The sequence below is a fragment of the Halichoerus grypus genome, chromosome 10, assembly GCF_964656455.1.
Source record: "Halichoerus grypus chromosome 10, mHalGry1.hap1.1, whole genome shotgun sequence".
In the NCBI taxonomy this organism is placed as follows: Eukaryota; Metazoa; Chordata; class Mammalia; order Carnivora; family Phocidae; genus Halichoerus; species Halichoerus grypus.
The window spans coordinates 113,321,978-113,345,747 of NC_135721.1; the positions used below are offsets into that span (position 1 = coordinate 113,321,978).

At 50.7% G+C, this 23,770-nt stretch overlaps 1 protein-coding gene and 1 long non-coding RNA gene across 3 annotated transcripts in view; one reads left to right on the plus strand and one right to left on the minus strand.

Moving 5' to 3' along the window:
- Positions 1 to 23,770, plus strand: part of LOC118554353 (uncharacterized) — a 120,301-nt gene that overhangs the window by 82,507 nt on the left and 14,024 nt on the right. The gene's annotated exons all lie outside the window — the stretch shown is intronic.
- SLC52A3 (solute carrier family 52 member 3) lies at positions 3,950 to 18,065 on the minus strand. 2 transcript variants are annotated; one of them, XM_036121774.2, is made up of 6 exons: positions 17,905 to 18,065; positions 17,611 to 17,707; positions 11,486 to 12,096; positions 9,538 to 10,043; positions 7,773 to 7,896; positions 3,950 to 7,281 (listed from the first exon to the last, which is right to left on the minus strand). In XM_036121774.2, exons 3-6 carry the CDS (start codon positions 12,050 to 12,052, stop codon positions 7,069 to 7,071), a joined length of 1,410 nt encoding a protein of 469 aa, XP_035977667.1. In that variant the 5' UTR covers positions 12,053 to 12,096; positions 17,611 to 17,707; positions 17,905 to 18,065; the 3' UTR covers positions 3,950 to 7,068. The 2 variants fall into 2 exon arrangements, with proteins under 2 accessions (XP_035977667.1, XP_077913612.1); XM_078057486.1 differs by lacking the exon at positions 17,905 to 18,065 and having other exon boundaries at positions 17,611 to 17,733.

Consider the following 23,770-nt stretch of genomic DNA (forward strand, 5'->3'; position numbering starts at 1 on the left):
CAGAAGTAGATTCTGACAGGTGAAGATGTACATGGTAAGCCTAAAGCAATCATTAAAAAAAAGTGAAAAAAATTAAAGAAGCTGGAAGTTTGTAGAAAGCTCTCAGGGCATCTGTCTAAGCATGACCTCACATCACCCTTTTGTGAGCGTTAAGTTTGTTAACTCACAGGAAGCACTTGGAAAAGTACTCAGCATGCAGTACGCATGTGATAAGTTTCAGTTGTTCTTATCCTCACAATGATTTTATGGGGCAAGCTTCTTTACTTTCCCTATTATACAGGTAAGGAGACAGAGAGGCAGAGATGTACAGTAAATTGCCTGAGGTCACACAGCAAATAAGCAGGGGAACCAGATCAGAACCCATTTGTTTGTTAGACTCCAAAGCATCACACCAGTGTCTAGAGAGGCGGGTCGGAGGACTTTCATCGCTGTGTTGTTTTCAGTAGCTTAAAATCAGACACAATGCAGATGTCCACCAACAGCAGCTCTTCTGTAAACCCTGGCATGCCCAGCCCGGAAGTGCTTTGTACTGGGTATGAGAAACGAGGTCACCCTATACACAGGGACATGGGACCATCTTCAAGATTCTGTTCAGTAAAAAGAACACCTGAAAAAAAAGTTCCGTAACCCACAGGAAACAAAGCCAAATATTCCATAAAATCTAAGTGTATGTGTGTGTGTGTGTGTGTGTGTGACCTATAGAAGCTCATATGAAGCAGATGAAGGTGATTTAAGCAATAGGCTCTATTGATAGGACCCTCCCTTTCTTTAGACTTGCATTTTTATTGAGTTTTGAGATAACACATACTCAAAGAAAAAAATTCAGAGTACAGCAAAGTGTCAAGAAGAAAAAAAAATCACCAGAAATCCCTTTCTCCAGAATTAACTAGGCTAACATGTTGGTGTATGTCCTTCCAGTCCTCTGTGTGACCGTGTGTGAGTGTGTGTAGGCATATACATACATATAGAAACATATCCATATGAATATGAGAATTCTGCTACTCTAACAAAGTGTCCCCCACATTGTAGAAGCTTAAACAACATAGAAGTTTATTTCTCTGCCACATTAAATCTGGGTTCCAGGTAGAATAGTGGCTCCGTAATCATCAGGATTGCAGCCTCCTTCTATGTTCTTGCTGTATTATCTCATCCTGTGGCTTCCTCCTCATGGTCTAAGATGACTGCTCCAGATCCAGCTATCACATCTGCCTTACTAGCGGCAGGAAGGGGAAATGGGAAATGGAGGTCCCGCCTCTTCCTTTTAAGTACACAACCAGAAGCTGTGCACATTATTGTTGGTAACATCCCATTTGTCTGAATGCAGTCACATGGCCATCCCTCACTACAGGGAAGCCTGGGAACTGGGGTCTTTACTCTGGGCTGCCACGCACCCAGCTGAAAGTCAGGGGTTCTAGGACTATGAAAGAAATGGGAGAATGGACACCATAGAATTCATTCTTTTTTAATTTTTATGTTATGTTAATCACCATACATTACATCATTAGTTTTTGGTGTAGTGTTCCATGATTCATTGTTTGTGTATAACACCCAGTGCTCCATGCAGAACGTGCCCTCTTTAATACCCATCACCAGGCATAGAATTCATTCTGTTAATAATAATAGCTTCCTCCATCAAGACAGTTCTGTATCTTACATTCTAACCATTGAACCCTGGGACGCTGGGACCCTGGGACCCAGAGGACGCTGGCTTGGGCCAAACTGCTAGTTGTAACAGAGCAGACTGTCTTTCTTAAGGCACAGCCAGGAGCTAGCTGGGAACACATAGGGAATTTTCAACTGAAAGCCATTTCCAGATGAAAGGCAGAGTCCTGGCAACATCAACATTTACCATGGCATTTCCTCCAGACTTTTCCCCATTGCCATCATGAAGAGAATCAGGAAAGGCCATTCCGTTGCAAAATCAGAGTTGTAAGATGATGATGTGTGTCCCAGACCCTCTCTGGCAAGTTTCGGCCCCTTTGCTGATCATTCTTAAAATGATACCATTAGTCTGCGCATGTGTGAATCCCATCCTGCCTACAAAAGCACTCATTTTTCGTTCCTTCTTTTCACTTCCAGAGGAGGAGGAGTTTGAGCACGTGTGTATGTGTGTGTGTGTGTGTGTGTGTGTGTAGTGAGAACATTTAAGATCTACTCTCTTAGCCACTTTCAAGTATACAATACAGTATTGTTAACTATGGTCACCCCACTGTACACTGCATCCCAGAATGCATTCCTCTTATAACTGTAAGTTTGTATCCTTTGACCAACATCTCCTCATTCCCCCTGCCCCCACCAGCCCCCAGCAACCACCCATCTACTCTCAGTTTCTGGGAGTTCCGTTTTTTTTAGATCCCACATGTGAGATGGAACAGTAGTTGTCTTTTTCTGTCTAATTTCATTTAGCAGAATGCCCTCAAGGCCCATCCACATTGGCACAAATGGCAACATTTCCTTTTTTTTTTTAAAGGCTGAATAATATTCATGTGTGCATAATACATTTTCTTTATCCATTCATCTGTGGATGGACAGTGGGATTGTTTCTATGTCTTGGCTACTGTGAATGCTGCTGCCATGAACACGGAGTGCAGAGATCTCTTTGGTAGAGGTATTTTATTTCCTTAAGATATATACCCAGAAGCGGGATGGCTGGATCCTATGGTAGTTCTATTTTTAACTTTCTGGGGGAACCTCCATACTGTTTCCCAGAGTGGCTGCACTAGTTTGCATTCCCACCAACAGGGCACGAGGGTTCCTTTTTCTCCACATCCTCGCCAAGACTTGTCATCTCTTGTCTTTTTGATATGAGCCATTCTAACAGTCGCGAGGTGCTATCTCATTGCGGCTTTGATTTGCAGTTCCCTGATGATGAGTGATGTTGAACTTTTCTTCATGAACCTGTCAGCCATAAATATGTCTTCTTTGGAAAAATGTCTGTTCGGGTCTTTTGCCCATTTTTAATGGGATTTTTTTTTTTTTTTTATATTGAGTTGTATGATGCTGCCTCTTTCTTCCTACCTTTTGCTGAATCTCTTCCCATTCTCTGCTTTTAAGGTCTTGTGTCGTTAGATTGGGCTTACCCAGGTAATCCAAAATAATCTGTTTTAAGGTCTGTAACCTCGACTCCATCACCAAAGTCCCTTTTGCCATGCAATGTAACATATATACAGGCCTCAGGAACTGGGTGTGTGCATCTTTGGAGGTGCCATTCCACTCACCCCTAAACTATATTTGCTGAGCCCTTCTTAGGGAGAGGCACTCTCTGTGCTGGGGTCTGGGAGGCTCTGGGTAAATGTCTCTCAGAGTACACTACTCCAGAAAAATGGTGGGAGGGAATGTCTTCCGGGGACCCCCCACTTCGGGAGTTTGGGTGGCCAGCTTCAAACCATAGCAGCCCCTCTTGCTCTGGTTCTCTGGGCAGAGGCTAGAACCCCACTCCTCCCCATATTCATACCCCTTCAGCTCCCATCCACTACTCTGGGGTGGAAGGGGGGTCACTCTGTCCTTTTTCTATACAGACCCTATGCTCAGTCAGTCATCCATGGCCAGAAAAAATTCTAAGGAGGCCAACAGAAAGGACACATTGTGTATTTCAGTCTGTGTGTTATGCTGGCTTTTTTTTTTTTTTTTTTTTGCCCAGGGTGCCTGTAGTCATTTCTGAACCTGTTCGCACCTGCTGTGGTCCTTGCAATGTCACTACCCCCTCCCCCCCAAACCCCACACAGGCCAACACAACCCTCCACCCCTTCATAACCTTGGCCTCTAAGGTCCGTCCCTCTGCAAGCTGTTTGCTGCCCCCCACCCCACAGCTGTTGCAGGTCAGTTTCTGCCACGGGAGCACACCCTCCTCTGGCTTTCCCCCCTTCCCTCCCACCGCAGGGAGATACCAGCTCAGGCGCATCCTAGGGGAACCCGCCCACCCGCTGCCAACCCCAGGCTCAATCCGGAGTCCTGAGCTCATTCTTCAGGGAACTTATTTGGTTGGAGGGCAGAGACAGCAGGTGACTCGGTCACCCTAGCAACCGGGTTTAACTCCGGGAGGGCAGGGGCAGGAGGGCCGTCCAGGGTCTTTAGTAGATGTTTTCAGAAAGTAGAAGCTTTTAATGACATTTATTGAGCACTTGCTGTTTGCGGGTGTGGCGCTAAGCTCGCTGCACTTATTAATAAGGTCGTGCAACCCTCACAGCAACCCTGGTTGGCAGATGCTCTTATTGTCCCCATTATATGGAGGAGACTGTGGAGAGCGGACTCATGCGCCTTCGCTTAAAGGCTGTCAATGTCATAAAGACCTCCAAGGACGGCGGGTGAAAGCAAAACCACAGAGAGGTCCAAACACAAATAAAAATGGGCAAAAGAGGGCGCCTGGGTGGCTCAGTTGGTTAAGCACCTGCCTTCAGCTTAGGTCATTCTCACGGGGTTCTGGGAAGGAGCCCCACATCAGACTCTCTGCTCAGTGGGGAGTCTGCTTCTTCCTCTCCCTCTGCTCCTCCACTCGTGCTGGGGTCTCTCTCTCTCTCACTTTCTCTCCCAAATAAATAAAATTTTTTTTAAAAATGGGCAAAAGACCCAAACAGACATTTTTCCAAAGAAGACGTACTTATGGCCGACAGGTTCATGAAAAGAATTTCAACATCATCACTCATGGAGGTGCCTTTTCCAAATACCCTGTCACCCTGTCCCCTAGTCCTTGACAGAACCCATTAGCATGGCTACCTCCATACTCTGCATGCTCTTCTGCATCCCCTTTCTCTGTGTGTAATTAATCTTGAAACATCTTCTCACATCAGTACAGAGAGATCGTCTTCTTGCTCATTATCCACTCCAACATCCTTTCTGGGAGGGAACGATTGAAAACAACCCAAATGCCCTTGTCAGGGCAAATACAAATAAAACTTCTCCCTGGTGCCAAAAAGGGGAGACATCCCCTCTCCCTTTTCTGAGAGCATCTACTTTAGAAAACTTGCAAATTTTTCCCCTGCTCCTATTCAAGTCTTTAAAAAAAAAGCTGAATAAGCCTCTAGCCAGTTTCACTTCCCAGGATCACTTTTCTCAAAGACATCTCTTTATAACATATATAAGACCATCTCTTTATAACGTAAATGTGAAGAAAGTCAGTGCCCCCATCACCCAGCCTCTGGGGGAGGGAAGGAGCCTAACATCAGTGTTTGGCTTCCAGTTGTGAAAAACCCCCTCATAAAGACATGAATTTCTTTTTCCTGCGGATAAAGACAGTTAGCTAACCCCGATAGCCATCCCAATTACTAGGCGAATTCAAGGTGAACGATGTAACCCTCCCTTGAGGACCAGCTACCATTTGAGAATATGGACATAGTAGGTTGTATCTTCTGGAAAATGTGAAAGGAGGGGTTTCTTTCTGCCTTTGCAAGCTTTTCAGTCGATTGTCTGTGCTGTGCACCCATAATCTGGTTTGATGCTTATTTAGTAATAAAATGGTTTTCTTTCTCTTCTGCTTTTGTGGAGAAGTTTTCTGGTTGGCGGGAGATTCTGTTTTAAATTTTGTCTTCAATACCTTCAAATGTCTTTCTACGGAGGGCTGGTTGCATAAATTTGGTACCTCCCCACAATGGAATACTATATGGTCATGACAAAGAGCCAGAACCTTCTCTCCATTTTAATTGTTGAGCAAAAGTGCAAGGTACACGGTAGTTTGGTACTTTTTCTGTAAAGAGTCTGTATTTGTACTTGCATAATCTCTGCAAGAGTGAACAAGAAACTAGTAAAAGTGCTTGTGTGTGTGCACGTGCCCATGCGTGTGTGTGTGTCTTTGTGTGTGTTGAGAGGAACTGGGCAGATGGGGGACAGGAGAGAAGGAATTTTTTTGCTGAACATCATTTTATATTTTCTGATTTTTGAAACATGTGACTATATTATCTATTCACAATAAATTAAAAGGAGGGCTGGTGGCAAGCAAACAAACCACTAAAGAAAAGAAGTCCCAGGACCAGACATTCTCTAAGCACTTGATTCTATTAATTTCTGAGCTTAGCCTTGACCTTAGAACTAACTGAAAACTGATGATATTGATTTTGGGGTTCATGTTAGACTTTTTCTTGGGAGGGTTGATTTTAGTGTAAAAGCAGGGAAATGTCTATAAAAAAAAAAAGAAAGAAAGAAAGAAAGAGAACAAAATAACAGTCATGTAGTGAATGCACTCCTTCCCAGACTTCCCAGGGTTCTCAGGGTCCAATCCTGGCCTTGGTGAGTGGGGGAAAGGGATGGGACTCACTTCCAGAGTTTTGGTGTAGCCCCTCCCCCCATCATCTCTCTGCCTCCCAGGAGGTCACTCACTTTCCAAGCAGCAGGACCTTGTGGGTCAGGAGGGGTGACAGGAAGGGGTGTGTGGGGTACAACGTCCATCCATATTGGGAACTGGGGAGTCAGGATGCCCAGGGTCCCACCATTTGCCATCTGTCTTTTAGAAGCTTCTCTGCGAGGAGAGTGGGAAAAAGGAAACGGGGCAGGGGTCATCTCTCAACCACCCTGGCCACTTCTACGTTGTGTAGATTGTCCCTTGTTATTTCTGTCGGGCAGCGGGATCAGGAAATGGCCCAAGAGGGCTTGCTACATGCTGGGCACTTCTCCCCTTTATCCCTGTGCTAAGCCTCTGAGGTAGGTGCTATTTATCATAATCCCCATTTTAGGAAACCAAGGCACAGAGAAATAAGTGACTTCCCCGAGGTCCCACAGCCTGTGAGGGCTAGCTCACCCTCTCAGCGGTCGCGCTTCTGACACCCTTGAGCCTGCCTCCAGCTGGGTGCTGCAAACCTGCTCTCTCTCAACAGTCCGAAGGAGTTCGGCAATGGAGTTGCGGGCACTGTGACACAGAGTGGGGGAGGGCTGTGCTTTGCACTTCCAGGTCCCGTGGGGGGCCTTGTGGCCTTCTCCACCCTGCCTGAGGGGAGCTGGCGGCAATGCTTAAGTACTCAGCCTGGGCCTCCCAGCTCCCTGCCACTTGCCCTTGTGACCTTGGGCATGTGCCCTGCTCAACTTCCCAGGTGTTAGTAATGGGGGCGGCTCAGGGCGCTGTCCTGGACCGCGCCAGGTGTCCTAGGCGGAGCACTGCAGGCTGCAGAAGTCGGCCGATGAGAAGAGCCTCAGCACGTTGACCAGCGGGAACATGAGCAGAGCTCCGAGCAGGGAGCCCAGCTGCACCGCCGCGCCGCACCACAGGAGGGCGCTGCGGCTGCGGTCGCGCAGGATCACGCCCAGCATCACCTTGACGTAGCTCAGACAGCCAATGAACAGCACCCACGAGGCCACCTGCGGATAACGGGCGGCAGAGATGCAGAATGAAGGGGACTTTGGGGTGAGCCCCAGGGGAGAAGGATGCTTGTAGGGTGACCTAACTGGGCTAAGGGAACCCCATGGAATAACCTTTAAGTTCAATAGTCTTTGGGGGTGACCCCCTAGGGCTAAGAGGGCCCCATGAGTTGACACCCCTGCCCAGGGCAAAGGAGAACCCAGTAGCCTTGGTGCCCCCCGTGATCAAGTCAAGGGCATCTGGGAGAAAGCCAGGGCTGGGGTACACATGGCGGGGAGAGTGTGGCATTCAGCGGAGAGGCTGGAATGTCACCTTGGACCAGCCACCTTACCTTCCTAAGCCTCCATTCCCAAAGGAGAAGCATCCCTCCCCCTGCCCAACCCCACCTGGGGCTTCCTTCGGGCGCAAACACAAAGACTTTGGCCAACAGAAAGCGCCTTGGCTAGGCGAGGGGTAGGGAGGGAGGCAGCTCCACAGGCCAGATACTTACAATGAGGATTTCTCCAGCCCAGTGGCCCTGCATGAGGGGGCAAGGGCTCATCACGGCCATGGCCATGTTGTAGGCCCCGAAGCCAGTCCCGAGCACCGTGAGGACCCCCAGAATTGGCAGAGACCTAGGGCAAAGTAGAGGAGGAGAATGGAGGAGGTGAGCAGCCTGACTTCTGCCTCCCCTACCCTGGGGCGCTGCGTAGAATGGTCAGTGTCTCTAGGGTTAGAGGTCAGATCCACATGGAAACTTCCAGGCCACCTGGCTCAAGCGGGTCAGTGAGCTTCCTGAGGGGCAAAACGGGTCTAAGTCACCCTGAGCATTCATGGCAGGAGAAACAGAATGGACTCTGGTGCTACGGGGACCTGGTTCAGATTCCCCTTCCCACTGAAGCTGCAAGACTGGCCCCTGAGCCTGCTTCCTCACCAGCGCGAGGAGCCGGGCAGGGCCGCTGGAACCTGTGGAACGGAGCGCGCAGGGCCTGGCCTGGGGCCCCACCGGTGTTCCGCCGGCTCCCATTTCCTCCTGCAACATGCCCAACCTCAGCCAGGAAGCCGGGCGGACAAGGATGTGGCTTGCAGCCTCGCACTGCAGGCGGTGCTGTGAGCCCCAGCTGACCCCTTCCCCTCCGGTGTCATCTACAACATGAGGTCTACGTGATCTAGGGGCCCTGCTGGCTGGCTGGGACCCCACGTCGGCTCTAGTGTGACAACGGAGGACACTGTCCTTCATTAGAGGTCATCCCCCCGGGACCTCCCTGTGCATGCCCTTCAGAACACCAAGACTGCCTGGGGTCCTGCATGGGAGTGGAGGGCCTGGCCCTGCCTCTAAGGACTCTTTCTGCTCCGAGATTCTTGGAGCCCCTGTCTTTCAGACTGGGTATTTCTAACATTCTGGGCGCTCCCTATTCCACACATCTGTGGACTGTGCTTCTGCTTCCCCAGAAATCTCCAGCCTCCTTCCACAGTTTCAATCCTTAAGGGAGAAAATTCAGCTTTCTGGCAATGTGACATTTTCTGTCTGACTCTCCTCTTCTCGTTCTCCCTCCTTCCTGAGCTGGGGAAGGGGGCGTGAGCAGGTCAGAGAGGCCCGTGAGGGCAGGCAGGGCAGAGAGCTGGCTGGGAGGTTGTGGGCCCTCAAGTTTCACGACCCCAAAGTCCGTGTGTCCCCTCCCAGGGTCTGAACCCCTGCAGCGGAACCACTTAGGTTGTGTACTAAAATTTGAAATCTCAGGTCCCAATCTAGGCTGGCTCAATCTGCATTTTGTCAATTTGCCTAGCCACTCTTCCAGATCTGCCGCTGTAAAGGAGCCAGAGTGAGCCGGAGGCAGGAGGACAGGGCTGAAGTCCTGGGAAATAGACCATGGGATTAGACCCTTTCTGTGAGCCTCAGGGTTCCCACTTGTAAATGGGACCCTCAGCTCCTGCCTGCGCATTCCTCCTCAAGGGCCAGTGGCTGGTCAACACCTCTAAAAATCTGCTGCTCTAAAAATCTTTACCAAATTAGCTCATTTTATGCTCCCAGCAATCCTAGGAGGGAGAACTACTATTATCCCCATTTTCCAGATAAGTATCCCTGAGGCACAGAGAGGTGAAGTGATTTGTCCGGGACCTCATTGCTAGCAAGTGGCCGAGTTGGGATTTGAACCCAGGCAGTCAAGCCCTAGAAGCCATGTTCTATACGCAGAACCTGACAGTTGGGGTTTGGAATTCTGATTCTGGAATGAAATGCATCCAACAAGAGTTCCCCAGGGCCAGTTGGGGCAGACCTGTGCGGCAGAAACATGGAGAGGAAGCAGGCGAGAGGGTTGGCCATGGAGCTGAGGGTGGCGGACAGGTGGTAAGCAACAGGCCCGTAGGAGAGGCAGGAGTAGGTCTGCACGGAGGGCAGCACGCCGTTGGTGAGCGCGTTCACGAAGGCCACGAGGACGTAGATGAAGGCCAGGTGGGCTGGGCGGTCGGAGGCCGTTTTCTCCTCTGGATGCCCCTGGGCCTTGCTGCTAGCCCCTGGGTCTGGGGGGCCCAGGTCCTCCCCTTCCCGTGGCCGGATGGAGTGGAGGGTGACCTGGGAGGTGAGGAGGTCTTCTATGGAAGATTCCCTGGGTCTGGGCTGACGCTGGAGGAGAAAGAAAGCAACCAGGCAGCAGGCCATCATGAAGGAGAGCAGGAGGAAGAAGACCAAGGGCGAGAAGTTGGCCGGGAGGTAGCGGCTTTCCAGATGGACGGCGGAACGTGTCGTCCCAGGCAGGTCAAACACCAAAGTGCTGTTAGCTCCCTGGGGAAAGACAAAACCAGGGTCAGGCAGATCCCCGGGGGATGTCGGGACACAGGTAATAGCAATATTAATAATCATATCCAATAAATAGCAGGCATTGCTAGTAAGTAAGGGCCGAATAACACACACAGAACTCATCAGGCAGTGATCAGAAATGCCCAGTGCTCGGACGGCACTTCGCCTGGGTCAGCCCGTGCGTGCCTCCTCGCGGCCCCGGGCAGTGGGCACCATCAGCCCCAGTTCTGGAGGGCTTGGGGGTGTCAGAACGCTTCGTCTTCCCTGAGGCTCACGGGGGCTATGTGGCAAAGCCAGTCCGCTAATCTTTCAGACTTAGAAGCTATGCCTTTTCCCACGCTGCTGCCCGCCAGGGCCGGAGACCGCAGCCCCTCCCGAGGTTGCCCTGTGGGGGTGTGGCCTGGCGTGGCCAGACCCCTTCTCAGCAGATGCCGGGCCTCTAGACCTATGCATGTGAAATTTCAAAACATTTACATGTCTTCAACTAATTCAAACACTTAAAAGTGGAGTGCTCGCAGGATATGGTGGCCCTGGGGTCCCTGGGTTTGCACCCACGGCTGGACCTCTGTGGTTTGGGCGATGCCAGCCTTATGTGAAGTGTCCAACTTCACAAGTGTCCACACAGTGGAGAAAAGTTGGACGTTTTAACAACACAAAGCATTGAAGCAATGTCCAAAGTCTACCATTCTGGGTGCCCGGGTGGCTCAGACGGTTAAGCGTCTGCCTTTGGCTCAGGGTCCTGGGATCGAGCCCCGTGTCGGGCTCCCTGCTCAGCGGGGAGCCTGCTTCTCCCTCTCCCTCTGCTGCTCCCCCTGCTTGTGCTCTCTCTCTCACGCACGCACGATCTCTCTCTCAAATAAATAAATAAAATCTTAAAAAAAAAAAAAAATAAAGTCTACAGTTCTTAGCCCTGGCTGTACCTTAGCATCACCTGAGGACTTTTGAATAAATACAAGTTCACCATCCCTGTTTTGCAATTTGGAAATGCAAAAAGCTCTGAAAGTTCGGATTTTTTTCATGCCTCAGTTGGCAGCCACACTTGAACGGAGGTAGTCTATTTACAGCCTGACGTGCCCACTGGGCAGGAATGGCCCCCGGGCTGTGGGCAGTGATGTCACTGTGCTGGACTGCTGGGTCACAGGAGCTCTTGCAGACCAGGACAGGTGTGTTCTAAAGTCCGAAACTCCAGATTCCAAAACACTTTGGACCTCAAGGGTCTCTGAGAAGCCCCACGCCCCAGAGAGTTTCTTTTATTGGCTGCATGGGGTGGGGCCCACCGCTGTGTTTCAGTAGCCCCCCCAGGTAGGTGATCTGATGTGCAGCCAGGTCGAGAACACCGGTCTACCCAACATCTAGGAAACACAAGCCCTCTGCATGGTCTTCCTTGTGACCAAGCACAGAGCACTGTAATGGGTCGTGCCCGGTACCTGTAGGAAGACAGTCTTCCCGGTGGTCTCAGTGCTTGGGGTGGTGTCTGATGGCTGAGTGACGTTGACACAAGTGGTGAGACCCGAGCCCTGGGCAAGAGCCACCAGGGCAGGCAGGAGGCCGCTGAGTCCTTCGCCCACAAAGAAGGTGGTGAGGTAGCGGGCGGGCAGCCGGCTCATGAAAGGCAGGAAGGTGACCGAGGAGGTGCAGTCCACCAGGGCCAGGAAGAAGGTGAGGACCATGAAGGCAATGCTGTGGTGGCCGTCCAGCACCCAGGAGGTGACATCCCAGAGGAAGGCGAAGAGGGTGCACGCCAGGGTGCCCACAGCCAGCACGGTGAAGATGATGGGCACTTCGGAAAGGCAGCTGGGCTGGAAGTGATGGAGCAGGGTGACCAGGAGGGGGCCGATGTTGGCCAGCTGGATGACCACCGTGAGGTAGGAGGGAAGGTACCACCCCTCGGGCAGCTCCGTCACCAGCAGGGGCAGCTCTACCCACAGCCCGTTGATGGCTACCCAGGAGCCCATCCCGAAGGTGCAGACCAGCAGGTGAACCAGGAGGGCCATGATGATGTCTGCCCTGTGCCGAAGCCGCCTCCTCCCAGATCAGCCTGCAGTGGGAACCGTGGAGAAGAATGCCAGGTGAGCAATATCAGGGTCACCGTCTGTCAAAACAGTATGCCGTGGAGCCCAGGTTTTCCCTGATCTTTCCGCTTCTCGTGAACAAGTTGGCTTTTTATGATAGAAAAACACAGACAAATTCTTTTATAACTAACCTTTCCAGAGGGGCAAGCTTCTCTAACTGTGGCTTGTAATTCCAGAGACCATCAAAGAAAAGCTGGACACATATAACTGCATAAATATTAAAACAAAAGTAATCCGACAACAAAACATCTTCTTCAAAAAAAAAAAGAGAAAAGGTCAGAAATACCAACAGTAAGATCAAAAGATGACCACCTGGGGGAAATATTTGTAATGTAAATCATAGACAAAGGGATCATCTTCTTCTTATGTAAAGAGTTTGTAGAAATTAAGAACAAAAAGACTGAATAGAAGAATGGACAAAGGATGTGAACAGTTCAGAGGAAAAGGTACAAATAAGCCTTAAACATACAAAAAGATCTGGGCTTGCACCCAGCTCTGCCCCTGGCTAGCAGGGTGACCTCGGGCAAGTGACACTGCCTCTCTGTGCCTCCTATTCCTCATCTGTAAAGAGAGGACAGTCTTGACTTTATGGATTGTAATGATATGCAAATATGTTAATGTTAATAAGCTAATGTTTTTTAAACAGGGTCTGGCGCACAGTAAGCACTCACTGAGGGCTAGCTATCACCCTCATGGTGAAATGCCGGGTTTGGTGACATGGTTGTTTTTGTCCAATTCACATGAAAATTAATACATGACTAAATTTAATACATGACTAAAATTAATACAATTTTTTTAAAAAGGAAAAAAAAAGTTTCCCATGAGGCACCATTTTGGAGAGAAATGTTGATGGGGCCAAGCCCTTCCTTTTAGAGATGGGAAACAGGGTGGGGTCTGGGGAGGTGGGATTTGGAACCAGTCCCTTGCAGCTTTTGGCCTCCTGACCACCCCCTGCCCCAAGTCTAACCTCGTTCTCTTCTGGAAGCTGCCAAAGCATCCTTGTGGCTAGGCCTCACCTGGGAAAGTCCCAACCTCAGCGGCTCCTTTCCGGGTTCCACACACAGAACTGACTCTCAGCCGCAGATGAACTCCCTTCTTCCTTCTTCCACTGAGCAGAGTGCAGTCTGACCTGCTTTCCGTCCTGCTCCACCACAGTCTGTCTAGAGGACTCAGGCAGGTGGCTTAAGCTGTCTCTCACCTCTGAGGCCGGCCTGACTAACAGCCCGGGACGGGCCTGGCTCTGGGCCCCCCACCGAGAGCACCCAGGGAGGGAAGCTCCAGGCAGCTGTTGCATGGGGAGGACCCTTGCCCCGCGCCCCCCCCACCCCCCCCACCCCCCCGTTCAGTCGTGCGCAGCTTCTTGGCTGCTCATTCCCACCTAAGACCAGACTGTGGCATAGAACAGGCAGAATCCCACTAAAAAAGAGCTGCCCTGCCCCAACACAGGCAGAGTTCTGCCTCTGATGGGTGAAATGACAGGGAAGGACAAAAAGGTAGAGGTTGAATGATATTCCAAGGCAGAGGTTGCTAGCTGCTTCCCATTACCTACTCTTCCCTTTTTCCTTAGTTGTCACAGAGACCAGATTTTTGGTTGGGCAAATGGCCACCGAGCTAAAGGAGTACCTTTCCCAGCCTCCCTTGCAGTGGTACACAGCCAGCCGATCGAGGCCAGGCCAGTGAGGTTGTGAAGGACTTCGAAAAGTCTCCTTAAAGATGAGGGAGCGTACCTTTCTGTCCTTCCTCTGTCCTGCTTTCTGGAACTCAGATGTGATGGCCAGAACCCCAGTGGTCGTTTTGTGCTAAGAAGGATGGTGTGGGGGCTAGAGGGAGATTAGACCTTAAGGCTTTGCGGCATGGAGCTGCCATACCGGTTCTGTTCTGCCTGCCACTGAACTCTTTTGTTTGTTCAATGTTGTTTGCATTGTAAATAAGCTGTTCTCTTGTTTAAGCTACTGATTTTATATACAGCGAAACAGTGGCCAAGTGTACAGAGATAGATGTTCAAGGATATAGAGAGACTGATTATAGTAGCAAAAAACTCATGAGGACATTTATCTCCTTTACTCTGGATGTCCCAACTCAGAAACTCAGGTCCTGTCCCAACCGGGATTTGATCAAAAACCAAAATCAAATAGGATTAGTTGTTGAAATACACCTTAAAGAGACATAGAAAGATTAAGAGTAAACCTGGGGGCAAAGGTCTTCCAGGGAAATGCAAAGAGATGGAGGGAGAGAGAAAGAGAGAGGGAGGGAGGGAGAAAAAGGGAAAGAGAGAGAGGGAGGGAGGGAGGGAAGAGAGGGAGAGAAACAAAGAGCTCTCGATATGGGATTTGATGCCAAAAGTATAAATTAAGACCCCGAGTCATTTCATATTGATAGATAGTCCTTAGTGGAGTCAAAGCAGTAGTGGATATATGGAGTCTGAGTAACATTCCCCCACAGCCCCAGACGTGCCTGGAGAGACAGACAGCAGCACAGTCCGGGCGGGGTGGTGACTCACTGCTCTAGACCTTGGTGGCAGAGGGCAGCGTAAAATAAACAAGGATACAGAGGAGGCGATCAATGATACTTCTAATAAACGGGAATAAGTAAAAAGGGAGGAGGTGGATTTGCTAAAGATGGTTACTTTTATCACCTGAAAAGCTATTAAAATAATGAGAGTTCAGCCAGATGTCCAGTTATACATTTATAAATATTTATAAATATGTAGTTTTCCTGCATAGAACCAGTCAGAAAATAAGACTTGCCAGGGTAGTCATTTGGGAAAAAAGAAATAAAGCTGGATCTCTTTCTTACTTCTTATCCCTCACACCTGAAAAAAATAATTCCAGCTGGATCAAATGTTTAAATATATTTTTTTAATTAAAAAAAGAATAAAAATGTCCAAAGAACATAGAGGCAGAGGGAACTGCCTGTGCAAATGTCCTGAGGCAGGAATGAGCCGGGGGCAGAGTGGCTGGAGCAGTGGGCTTGAGGAGATGAGGGCAGGTGGGCAGGTAAGGAGCCTGAGTCTCCTTTATGTGCAACAGGTTCTATGCACCGAAAGACTAAATCCCCACACCCCACAGAGCGGAGTTGTCTGGGCTCTAATGCAGGAACCACATGGCTGTGTAAGTTCAGGGAAGTGATTTGGCTCCGCAAGTCTCTTCCGTTGGCTGGGAAACAGTCATGATGGTGGTACGGCCCAGCATGACCCATCTCCTGTGTGGCTCTCCTGCCCGGGCCTGCTTCCAGGCAGCCACACCAGGCGCCCCATGCTCCTGGACCTGGGAGACACAATGAGCCATTGATGGGGGACGTAGCCATCAGTGACAATGGCAGGGGGCGGGGGGATGTCCTCGGCAGAGCGAACTGCATGTGCAGAGGCCTGGTGGTTCAGAGCAGTATGGGAGTGACTCACAATGAGTATGTTGGGAGTATTTTTAAAAAGTACATAGCTCTTTTCTCTTTTCCCTCTAGTGACCTTGCAGTTCTTATTCATTCAACCAGTACTTGCTGGTCACTTGCTGTGTGCTGGACAGTAATTTCTGCTCTCAGGAAAGTGTGAGGAGAAGTCACTGAGTGAAATAAAAACCAGCAATCGAGAGCAAGTCAGCAGTGATAAGGGCTGTGGGAGGGAAGCAAAGCTGGGAGGAGCGGGCAATTGTAAATGGGGTTGTCAGAGGGAATGTGAAGGAAGTGTGGGAGTGAGCCAGGCCCGGGGAGAGTGGTGCAGGGGCAGGGAACAGCAAGTGCAAAGGCCCTGGGGTGGCTGCAGCAGTGCGAGTGGGCAGGGGGGGATGGGGGGTGCACAGGTCACGTAGGGCCCTGTAGGCAAGAGTTCGGGTGTTTTCTCTGAGCCCAGATCTCCATTCCTGGGCAGAGGGAGGACCGGCTCTAATTGAGTTTTAGGAGAATCACACCGGCTATTGTGAGAGGCATGTGGGGCCAGGGGAGAAGTAGGAGTGAAGCCTGTTTATCCGTTATTGAGCTGGTGTGGTATTCCAGGCACAAGAGATCGTAATGCTAATGATAATAGGAATTCTAACAGTAGCCACCATTTACTGGCCAAGCACTTTACACACATTATCCATTAGATCCTCCCAACAATCCCCAGGTAGGCAGTATGACAATCTCCATTTTATAAATGAGTTAATGCGGCTCAGAAAAGTAATTTGTCCCACGTCACCCAGCCTGTCACCTGGGAGCTGGGATTGGAACCTAGGCCGGGCTGACTGTGGACCCAGCCTAAGCAGAGCCCGGGAGGGAGGGCGTTACGAAGAGGCGGCAGGGGCCGGGCTGAGCTGGACCCCTTTCCACTCACCCCTGGGCCTCCCCATCGCGTGGGCTGGGAAGGGGAGAAATGAGACTCCAAGACATATCTGCTTCCTGGGCCCCACCAGCGATGCTGGGAGACCAGAAACCCAAGTAAGGCTCTGGAGGAGACACTTAAGACTTCATCTGCTCCACGGGAGATGTGCACCCTGGTGTGGAGCCAGGACAGCCCCTGGCAAAGGGGTCTCTTTCCTTCGAATTCTTGTATCTAAAGCTGAGAGTCCCGTGCCCAAGGGAGTGGGGGTGGGGGGCCGGTGTGCCCTCAGTGTATGGCTGGGCCACCTCCTGCCCCAGCCGGCAGGAAGGGCCCCGTCCTACCTTGACCATCGGAGCCTGGGCAGCCTCCAGTCCCGGCGCTCCCGTGCTCTCCGCTTTGCTCCCTCACTGCGTTATCAGGCATCAGCTCACCTGTGGAGCTTTATCTGTGTCTTATCATTTGAGTGCTGACCGCTCCCACCGGAGTATCATCTCCCTGTGAGCAGGGCCCTGTCTCTCCTCCAGGGTGCAGGTGGCCACCTGGTTTGCAAAGGGCTGGGCCATCGACCCAGCCTGCCTCAGCCTTGTGGGTTGAGTTGGCCAGGGTGGCCCGGGCAGTGCCAGCCGGCAGTGTGGGCCCTGTCTACACCCGCTCCTGGACAAGGGTCCCAGTCAGTGTTGTCCCAGAGTCCTTGGTGAATCCTGCAGGCCCCCGCCTGCGGCCTGGGATGTGGAACCCGGCCCGTCCTCATGAGAGTGGTGGGGAGGTTGTCAGGTGGAGGCAGGGTGGCTTTGAGTAGACAGAGTAGGGAGAGAGCGAGAGCCAAAGCTAGAAGCCAAAATGGGCAGAGAGAGTGACAGAGGGACAGAGGCAGGGCAGGGGGAAGAGGTGGGGCAGAGAGGGCAGGGGGTGGGAGAGAAGGAGACGGAAGTACAGGAATGGCTGTGTGTGCTGGAACCCCGGCCCGCCTCGGCCACCACCCTCACCTAGCCGCTCACATCCTTGTGGATCAAGAGGCCTTCTCTTGCCTCTCCTCACCTCAGAGGTCCCAGGCCTCCTCCTACTCAATGTTCCCATCTCACAAATGTGGGGAAACTGAGGCCCAGAGAGGAGGCAGTGTTTGCCCACACCGTGTCCCCCCCCAACCCCCCCATCTCAGGTTGCGATGGCCATCCAGGCCTGCACTCACTGGCTGTGTGTCCTCAGGCCAGCTGCTCACCCTCTCCAGGTCTTGGTTTCTCCATCGAAGAAAGGGTGTGGGGATGCCCCTGTCTTGCTGGGCTCGGCTGATAGGGAGGAAGCAAGGAGACAATGGGAGCCCAGGCTGGCTGGCAGGGACTTCGAGTTCCCTTCCTCCTCCTCCTTCCCGGGGCCTGGAAGGGCTGCAGGCCTCCCACGAGGCTGACCTTGGCGAAGCAGCCTCCCTTCAGTGCCCATCCCAACCCCCAGCCCCCGTGCCAGGCTGGTGAGACTCCGGCCCAACCTGGCAGGAACAGCCGTCTAGACTTCCCAGCGTTGTGGAGAGGCAGCTGGGCAGAGGTCAGTGGGGGTCCAGTCTTTTGTCCCAGGGAGGAGGGGGCTGAAGTCCACCAGGCCAGCTCCAACCTGACCACAGAGGAGGAAGCCCTTCTTCCCTTCTATCCCTCCCCTGCCTCCAGCCCAGGAGTCTGAAACCAGAGGAAAAACCACAGACTACCCGCTGTCCCCAGACAAGTGCCCCCCCCCCCCATGCCTGGTGCCAGCCGCTGGGATCGGCCGCAGTGCCTCCCAGCCCTGAGCCGCCCAGCAAGGCGTGCTTACCTGCAGGTCCAGTTCCAAGTGCCCGGGAGGGGCGGAGGCTGTCCGGTTAGTATTAACCTGCCCCGCCCAGCCCTGCGGAGGGAGAGGCAGGGGAGGGGGGCGGGGCTGTCAGCGGCACCAAGAGCCTACTGTGTGTCCGCAGTGGCCCAGGCGCCCAATCCCCACGATCCCCAGGCTACAACCATAGCAGTACAGGGCTCACATTATCAGCAAGGGTTGACTCCTAGAAGGCAGAAGACCTGCCCAGGCTGGCTCTGGCCTCACCCCAGGGCCACCATAATTCCTTTCACACAGGAACAGGGATCCCCGGAGCAGAAAGTCTTGGTTCAAATGCTGGAGCTCAAGCGAGTCACTGGGAAAGTAGGGGTATTAATAGCATCCTCCCGGTAGGGCAGAAATCCTAACAGCCGTGTGTGCCAAGCTGACTCTGGGCCAGGCACTGAGCTTGACAGGCATGAGTACATTACTCTTCACCACAGCCTTTGGGCGGGGGGGAGATACTATGACAATCCCATTCTACAGATGAGGAAACAGAGGCCCAGAGAAGTCAAGAGCCTCGCAGAGCTGGTCTCTGACGTCTACTGACAAATACCTGTCTGACAACAGTAATAGTTCGAATCTGATTAAATCTTTCAGGAATCCTAGGCAGTAGGCAGATACTACTTTTAGTTGCTACTTTACAGAGGGGGAGACTGAGACTCGCAGAGGTTAAGTGACTGGCTCGAGGTGCTCTAGCTGGGAAGTGCAGGGTCAGATTCGAAGCCGACTCCAGCTGACACTCACACGGGGTCTGGCACCTACCTGGTAAATGCTCATTGCATATTGACTTCTGAGAATTCTCGCCCGCTGTTTGCCTTGTTCTCGGAGATATTCCTTTGCTTGATGAGCAATCGCTCTCCAGGCAGATGTTTGGGATGAGAGGTGAGCAGAGCCCGGGGCGGGGGGGGGGGGGACACCGGACCCCTCTCTGAGCTGGCAGGGGCTCAGCAGCACTTTGGGTTGTGGGGACACAAGAATGTGCTCCCTAGGGGAGCCCCTGCCAGGACTCCAGCCGTGAGAGGCCGCTCCTGGCCCCAATCCCTCCCGCTGACTGATGCTCCTTTCTGACTCCGACCATCCTCCTCCGTTCGGCGGGACCCACATCCCTGCTGCTATGGTCTCCCTTCTGGTCACCTCAAAGGTGCCCCTTGTGGTATTTTTTTTTAAATTTTTTTTTTTTAAAGATTTTATTTATTTATTTGACAGAGAGAGACACAGCGAGAGAGGGAACACAAGCAGGGGGAGTGGGAGAGGGAGAAGCAGGCTTCCCGCTGAGCAGGGAGCCCAATGCGGGGCTTGATCCCAGGACCCCGGGATCATGACCTGAGCCGAAGGCAGACGCTTAACGACTGAGCCACCTAGGCGCCCGGTATTTTTTTTTTTAATTTAAAAACATATCTTTATTATCAACCCGCAAGGACTCACCTGTTGCTCACCAAATTAAAAAAAAAAATGCCGGGGCGCCTGGGTGGCTCAGTCGTTAAGCGTCTGCCTTTGGCTCAGGTCATGATCCCAGGTCCTGGGATCGAGCCCCGCATCGGGCTCCCTGCTCGGCGGGAAGCTTCCTTCTCACTCTCCCACTCCCCCTGCTTGTGTTCCCTCTCTTCACTGTGTCTCTGTCAAATAAATAAAATCTTTAAAAAATTAATAAATAAAAATAAAAAAAATGCCTAAGCCTCACATTCACGTCCTCTCTCAGCTGGGACCAATAAACCCTGACAACTTTTATCACTTGCCCTTTCTTATATGTAGCTTTTCTTGCTTCCAGCCAGAACTGCTTACCATTCTCTTAAGTATTTATAGTAAGTCTAAGCCACCAAACTTTCCATATGAATTCTTCTGTTAGAATACCCTTTTTGGGGCGCCTTTGTGGCTCAGTCAGTTAAGCATCAGACTCTTGATTTTGGCTTGGGTCATGATCTCGGGCTTGTGAGATTGAGCTCTGAGTTGGGCTCCACAATGGGTGTGGAGCCTGCTTGGGATTCTCTCTTTTCCTCTAGAAAAAAAAAAAAAAGAATACCCTTTTTGCCCCATCTTTCTCTCTCTCTTTGCCCCCCATTGGAAAATAAAAAACCAAAATTTATTAATTGAGTTATTTGTGGGAAGCACTTTGGGGAACACAGAAAGCTATATAGCTTTTCCCAAGAGCTTATAGACCAGTGACAAAGACAAGACAAAACACATAAAAACTGGGGCACCTGGGTGGCTCAGTCGTTAAGCGTCTGCCTTCAGCTCAGGTCATGACCCCAGGGTCCTGGGATCGAGCCCCACATTGGGCTCCCTGCTCGGCGGGGAGCCTGCTTCTCCCTCTCCCACTCCCCCTGCTTGTGTTCCCTCTCTCGCTGTGTCTCTCTCTGTCAAATAAATAAATCTTAAAAAAAAAAAAAACATAAAAACTAAGCAACAGGATCATGGCAGGAGCCACACTGTCTGCATGATGTATGTGTATTTCTGGGAGCCTAGCTCAGTGCTAAGCTCAGAGCAGACACTTAATAAATGAATACAGGATATATACATAAATATATTTGCCCTGAAAACTTGTTGAGAACAACATTCCTGAGTTATAACACCTGCACAGCATCACTGATTTCTATAAGAATTTAATCTTCTCTCGGGCGCCTGGGTGGCTCAGTTGGTTAAGCGACTGCCTTCGGCTCAGGTCATGATCCTGGAGTCCCGGGATCGAGTCCCACATCGGGCTCCCGGCTCGGCAGGAAGCCTGCTTCTCCCTTTCCCACTCCCCCTGCTTGTGTTCCCTCTCTCGCTGTCTCTCTCTCTGTCAAATAAATAAATTAAAAAAAAAAAAAAAAAGAATTTAATCTTCTCTCTCTCTCTTTTTTTTTTTTTGAAGCAGACTTTCCTAGATTTTAGTACATTTCATGGCTTTTCAAACCCAGGTATTATAAATGAAGATAAATAAACTTAATTTTCAAATTTGGTCCTTCATTATGCTCTTCTACATTCTGGAACAGTTAGACACTGTGCTTTACGACAGGCTTCAGGAATCCACAAGATTGGAACTAATTTCATACTATTACCAAGATGGTATCAACATGGATTGTGTTCAACTTTGGTATCTTCAAATGTATTAACAAGTAAGAATTGTAAAAATTTGTGTTGTAATTGTTTGTAATGGAACAAGCAGTCCAAGTTTATATTTTAGGTACTTAAACCTCCGGGACATAGTTTATTCAATTGTTTACAGTGTTTTTCAACAGCAGCTTTCCAGTGTAAAGGACCCTTGAAATACCAAACTTCCTTTTTTTCCTCAATTTTATTAGAACTCCTGTTTCTAATATTTTTCTAACATTTTAAAATTTAAATTCAATTAATTAACATATAATGTATTACTGGTTTCAGAGGTACAGGCCTGTGATTCATCAGTCTTATACTCAGCACTTACCCAGTGCTCATTCCATCATGTGCCCTCTTTAATGTCCATCACCCAGTTACTCCTTCTGCCCACCCTCCTCCCCTCCAGAAACCCTCAGTTTGTTTCCTAGAGTTAAGAGTCTCTTATGGTTTGTTTCCCTCTCTGATTTTGTCTTGTTTTATTTTTTCTTCTCTTCCCCTATGATCCTCCGTTTTGTTTCTTAAATTCCACATATCATTGAACTCATATGATCATTGTCTTTCTCTGATTGACTTATTTCACTTAGCATAGTACCCTCTAGTTCCATCCACGTCCTTGCAAATATATTGCCCCATCTCTTTCTGGCACAATCCTATCCATATTTCAAAGCCAATCTTAAATGTTATCTCCACCAAAGAAACCTTTCTGGATATCTGTTTCTAATATAACCAGTATACATTGGGAGCTTAATAAATGTAGCATATGTAGCCAGGGTGGAGAGGTGCGAGAGCACCTGGTTCCACGGTCCCTGGTTGCTGACCAAATCCAAAGAAAGAGAGACCGGTGGAGGTGAAACGAGGAATTTATTTCAGCAAGGCCAGCACCGGAAGACAGCGGGCTGATGTCTCAAAGACTGTGTCCAAAACGCCAAAAATACTCCCCAGTTTATATAAGGAAGCTGTGGGACGCAGGTGGGTGGGCCCAGGCAGGTGGGCAGTGAGGGTCAAATCGTTCACTGTCTTGGAGTCAAGCACCGGAGGGTCCTGCTGGCTCAGGGCAGTCCTTGTGGCTTGAGGGGGCAGTTTCGCTCGGGCAGGGGGTGCTCTGCCAGTGGGGTCTCCCACCTGAACCAAGAGCCGCGCTGGAAAGAAGAACCCAACCGAAAAGTTTGAGGTCCAAATGGAGACAACTGAAGTCCTCACACGCCCCAGTGAATGAACACCAACCAGAACGTTCTCCCTTTCCTTGTCATCTCCAGATATTTCTACAGCCTGTGTTGCTGTTTAATTGTTATTAATTATTTTTTGTAGCAGTTTTAGGTTTACAGGAGAACATTCCCTGCCCCCCTCCCCCCATCTTTACAGCCTGGGGCATCCCATCCACCTCTCAGGGAGGCTTGCCTTTTCTGCTGATTATCTCAGAGCTCTGTCTACATCCTGCACATCCAGAGCCTCATTCATTGGCTTCAGCCTCTGAAAGACGTTTATTAAGTGCCAGTGAAAAGCTCTACTTTTAATCTACTGAACACAAGGCGAAATTGTTGTTGCCTTGTGTTTAGGGTAGATGGAGGCCAGTGAGCTCTAACCCAAGGCCCGTTTCTTTTCACAAAAGACTTTCTAAATGCCCGCTTCTAAATGGGAATTAGCCTAGGTAATATATCATGAGGCCTTGTAACTGCTTCTTATAGATGAAATCTCTCTGATGCACAAGTCACAAGACGTTGGTGTAAGTTGTTTTCCCCAAACCGAGCGGCCTGCGAACCTAAGGAGTGGGATGCGGGCGTGCGCCTGCGCGGGTCAACAACGCCCTCACCTTTCCCTCCCGCTCTGTAGCTTCCAGTCCCACCCCTGTCCATGCGCTCCCTAAAATCCAGTAAAAACTCAAGACCCCGTTTTCAGGGCAGGCAGATTTGAGATCCCCCCACCCACCCACCCCCCAGCCCCCATCTCCTCGTTTAGCTGCCTTGCAAATTAAACTTTTTTCTTATTGCAAACCTGGTCTCAGTGTTTGGCTTTGCTGCACAAGGAGCCCTCGTTCCCTCATTCAGTTACACTGACGACGTCAGGCACTGTGAGAGATGCTTGGGACCGAAAACTGAACCGAAGAGACAAAGCCCTTGTCTTTGGACATCTGACATTCTAGTGGAGCGAGAGGGACAATAAACATAGTAGGTAAGGACACTATTTAGTGTGTTAGATGTGGTCGGGAGAAAAAGGAGAGCAGGGCGAGGGGGACCCGGAGTGGCCAGCGGGGCCAGGCTGCAGAGTGGGTGGGGAGCCATAGAGGCACTCTGAGGGGGACAGGGTCCCGGGCTGGGGAAGGGCAGGACTAGAGGCGAGTCGCTATCCCAGTGCACCCGGATGAGTTAAGGCGGCTCCCCCTGCTGGGCACCTAGCGTTTACCATCAGGAACATTGCAGCAGCAAACACTGGCAATC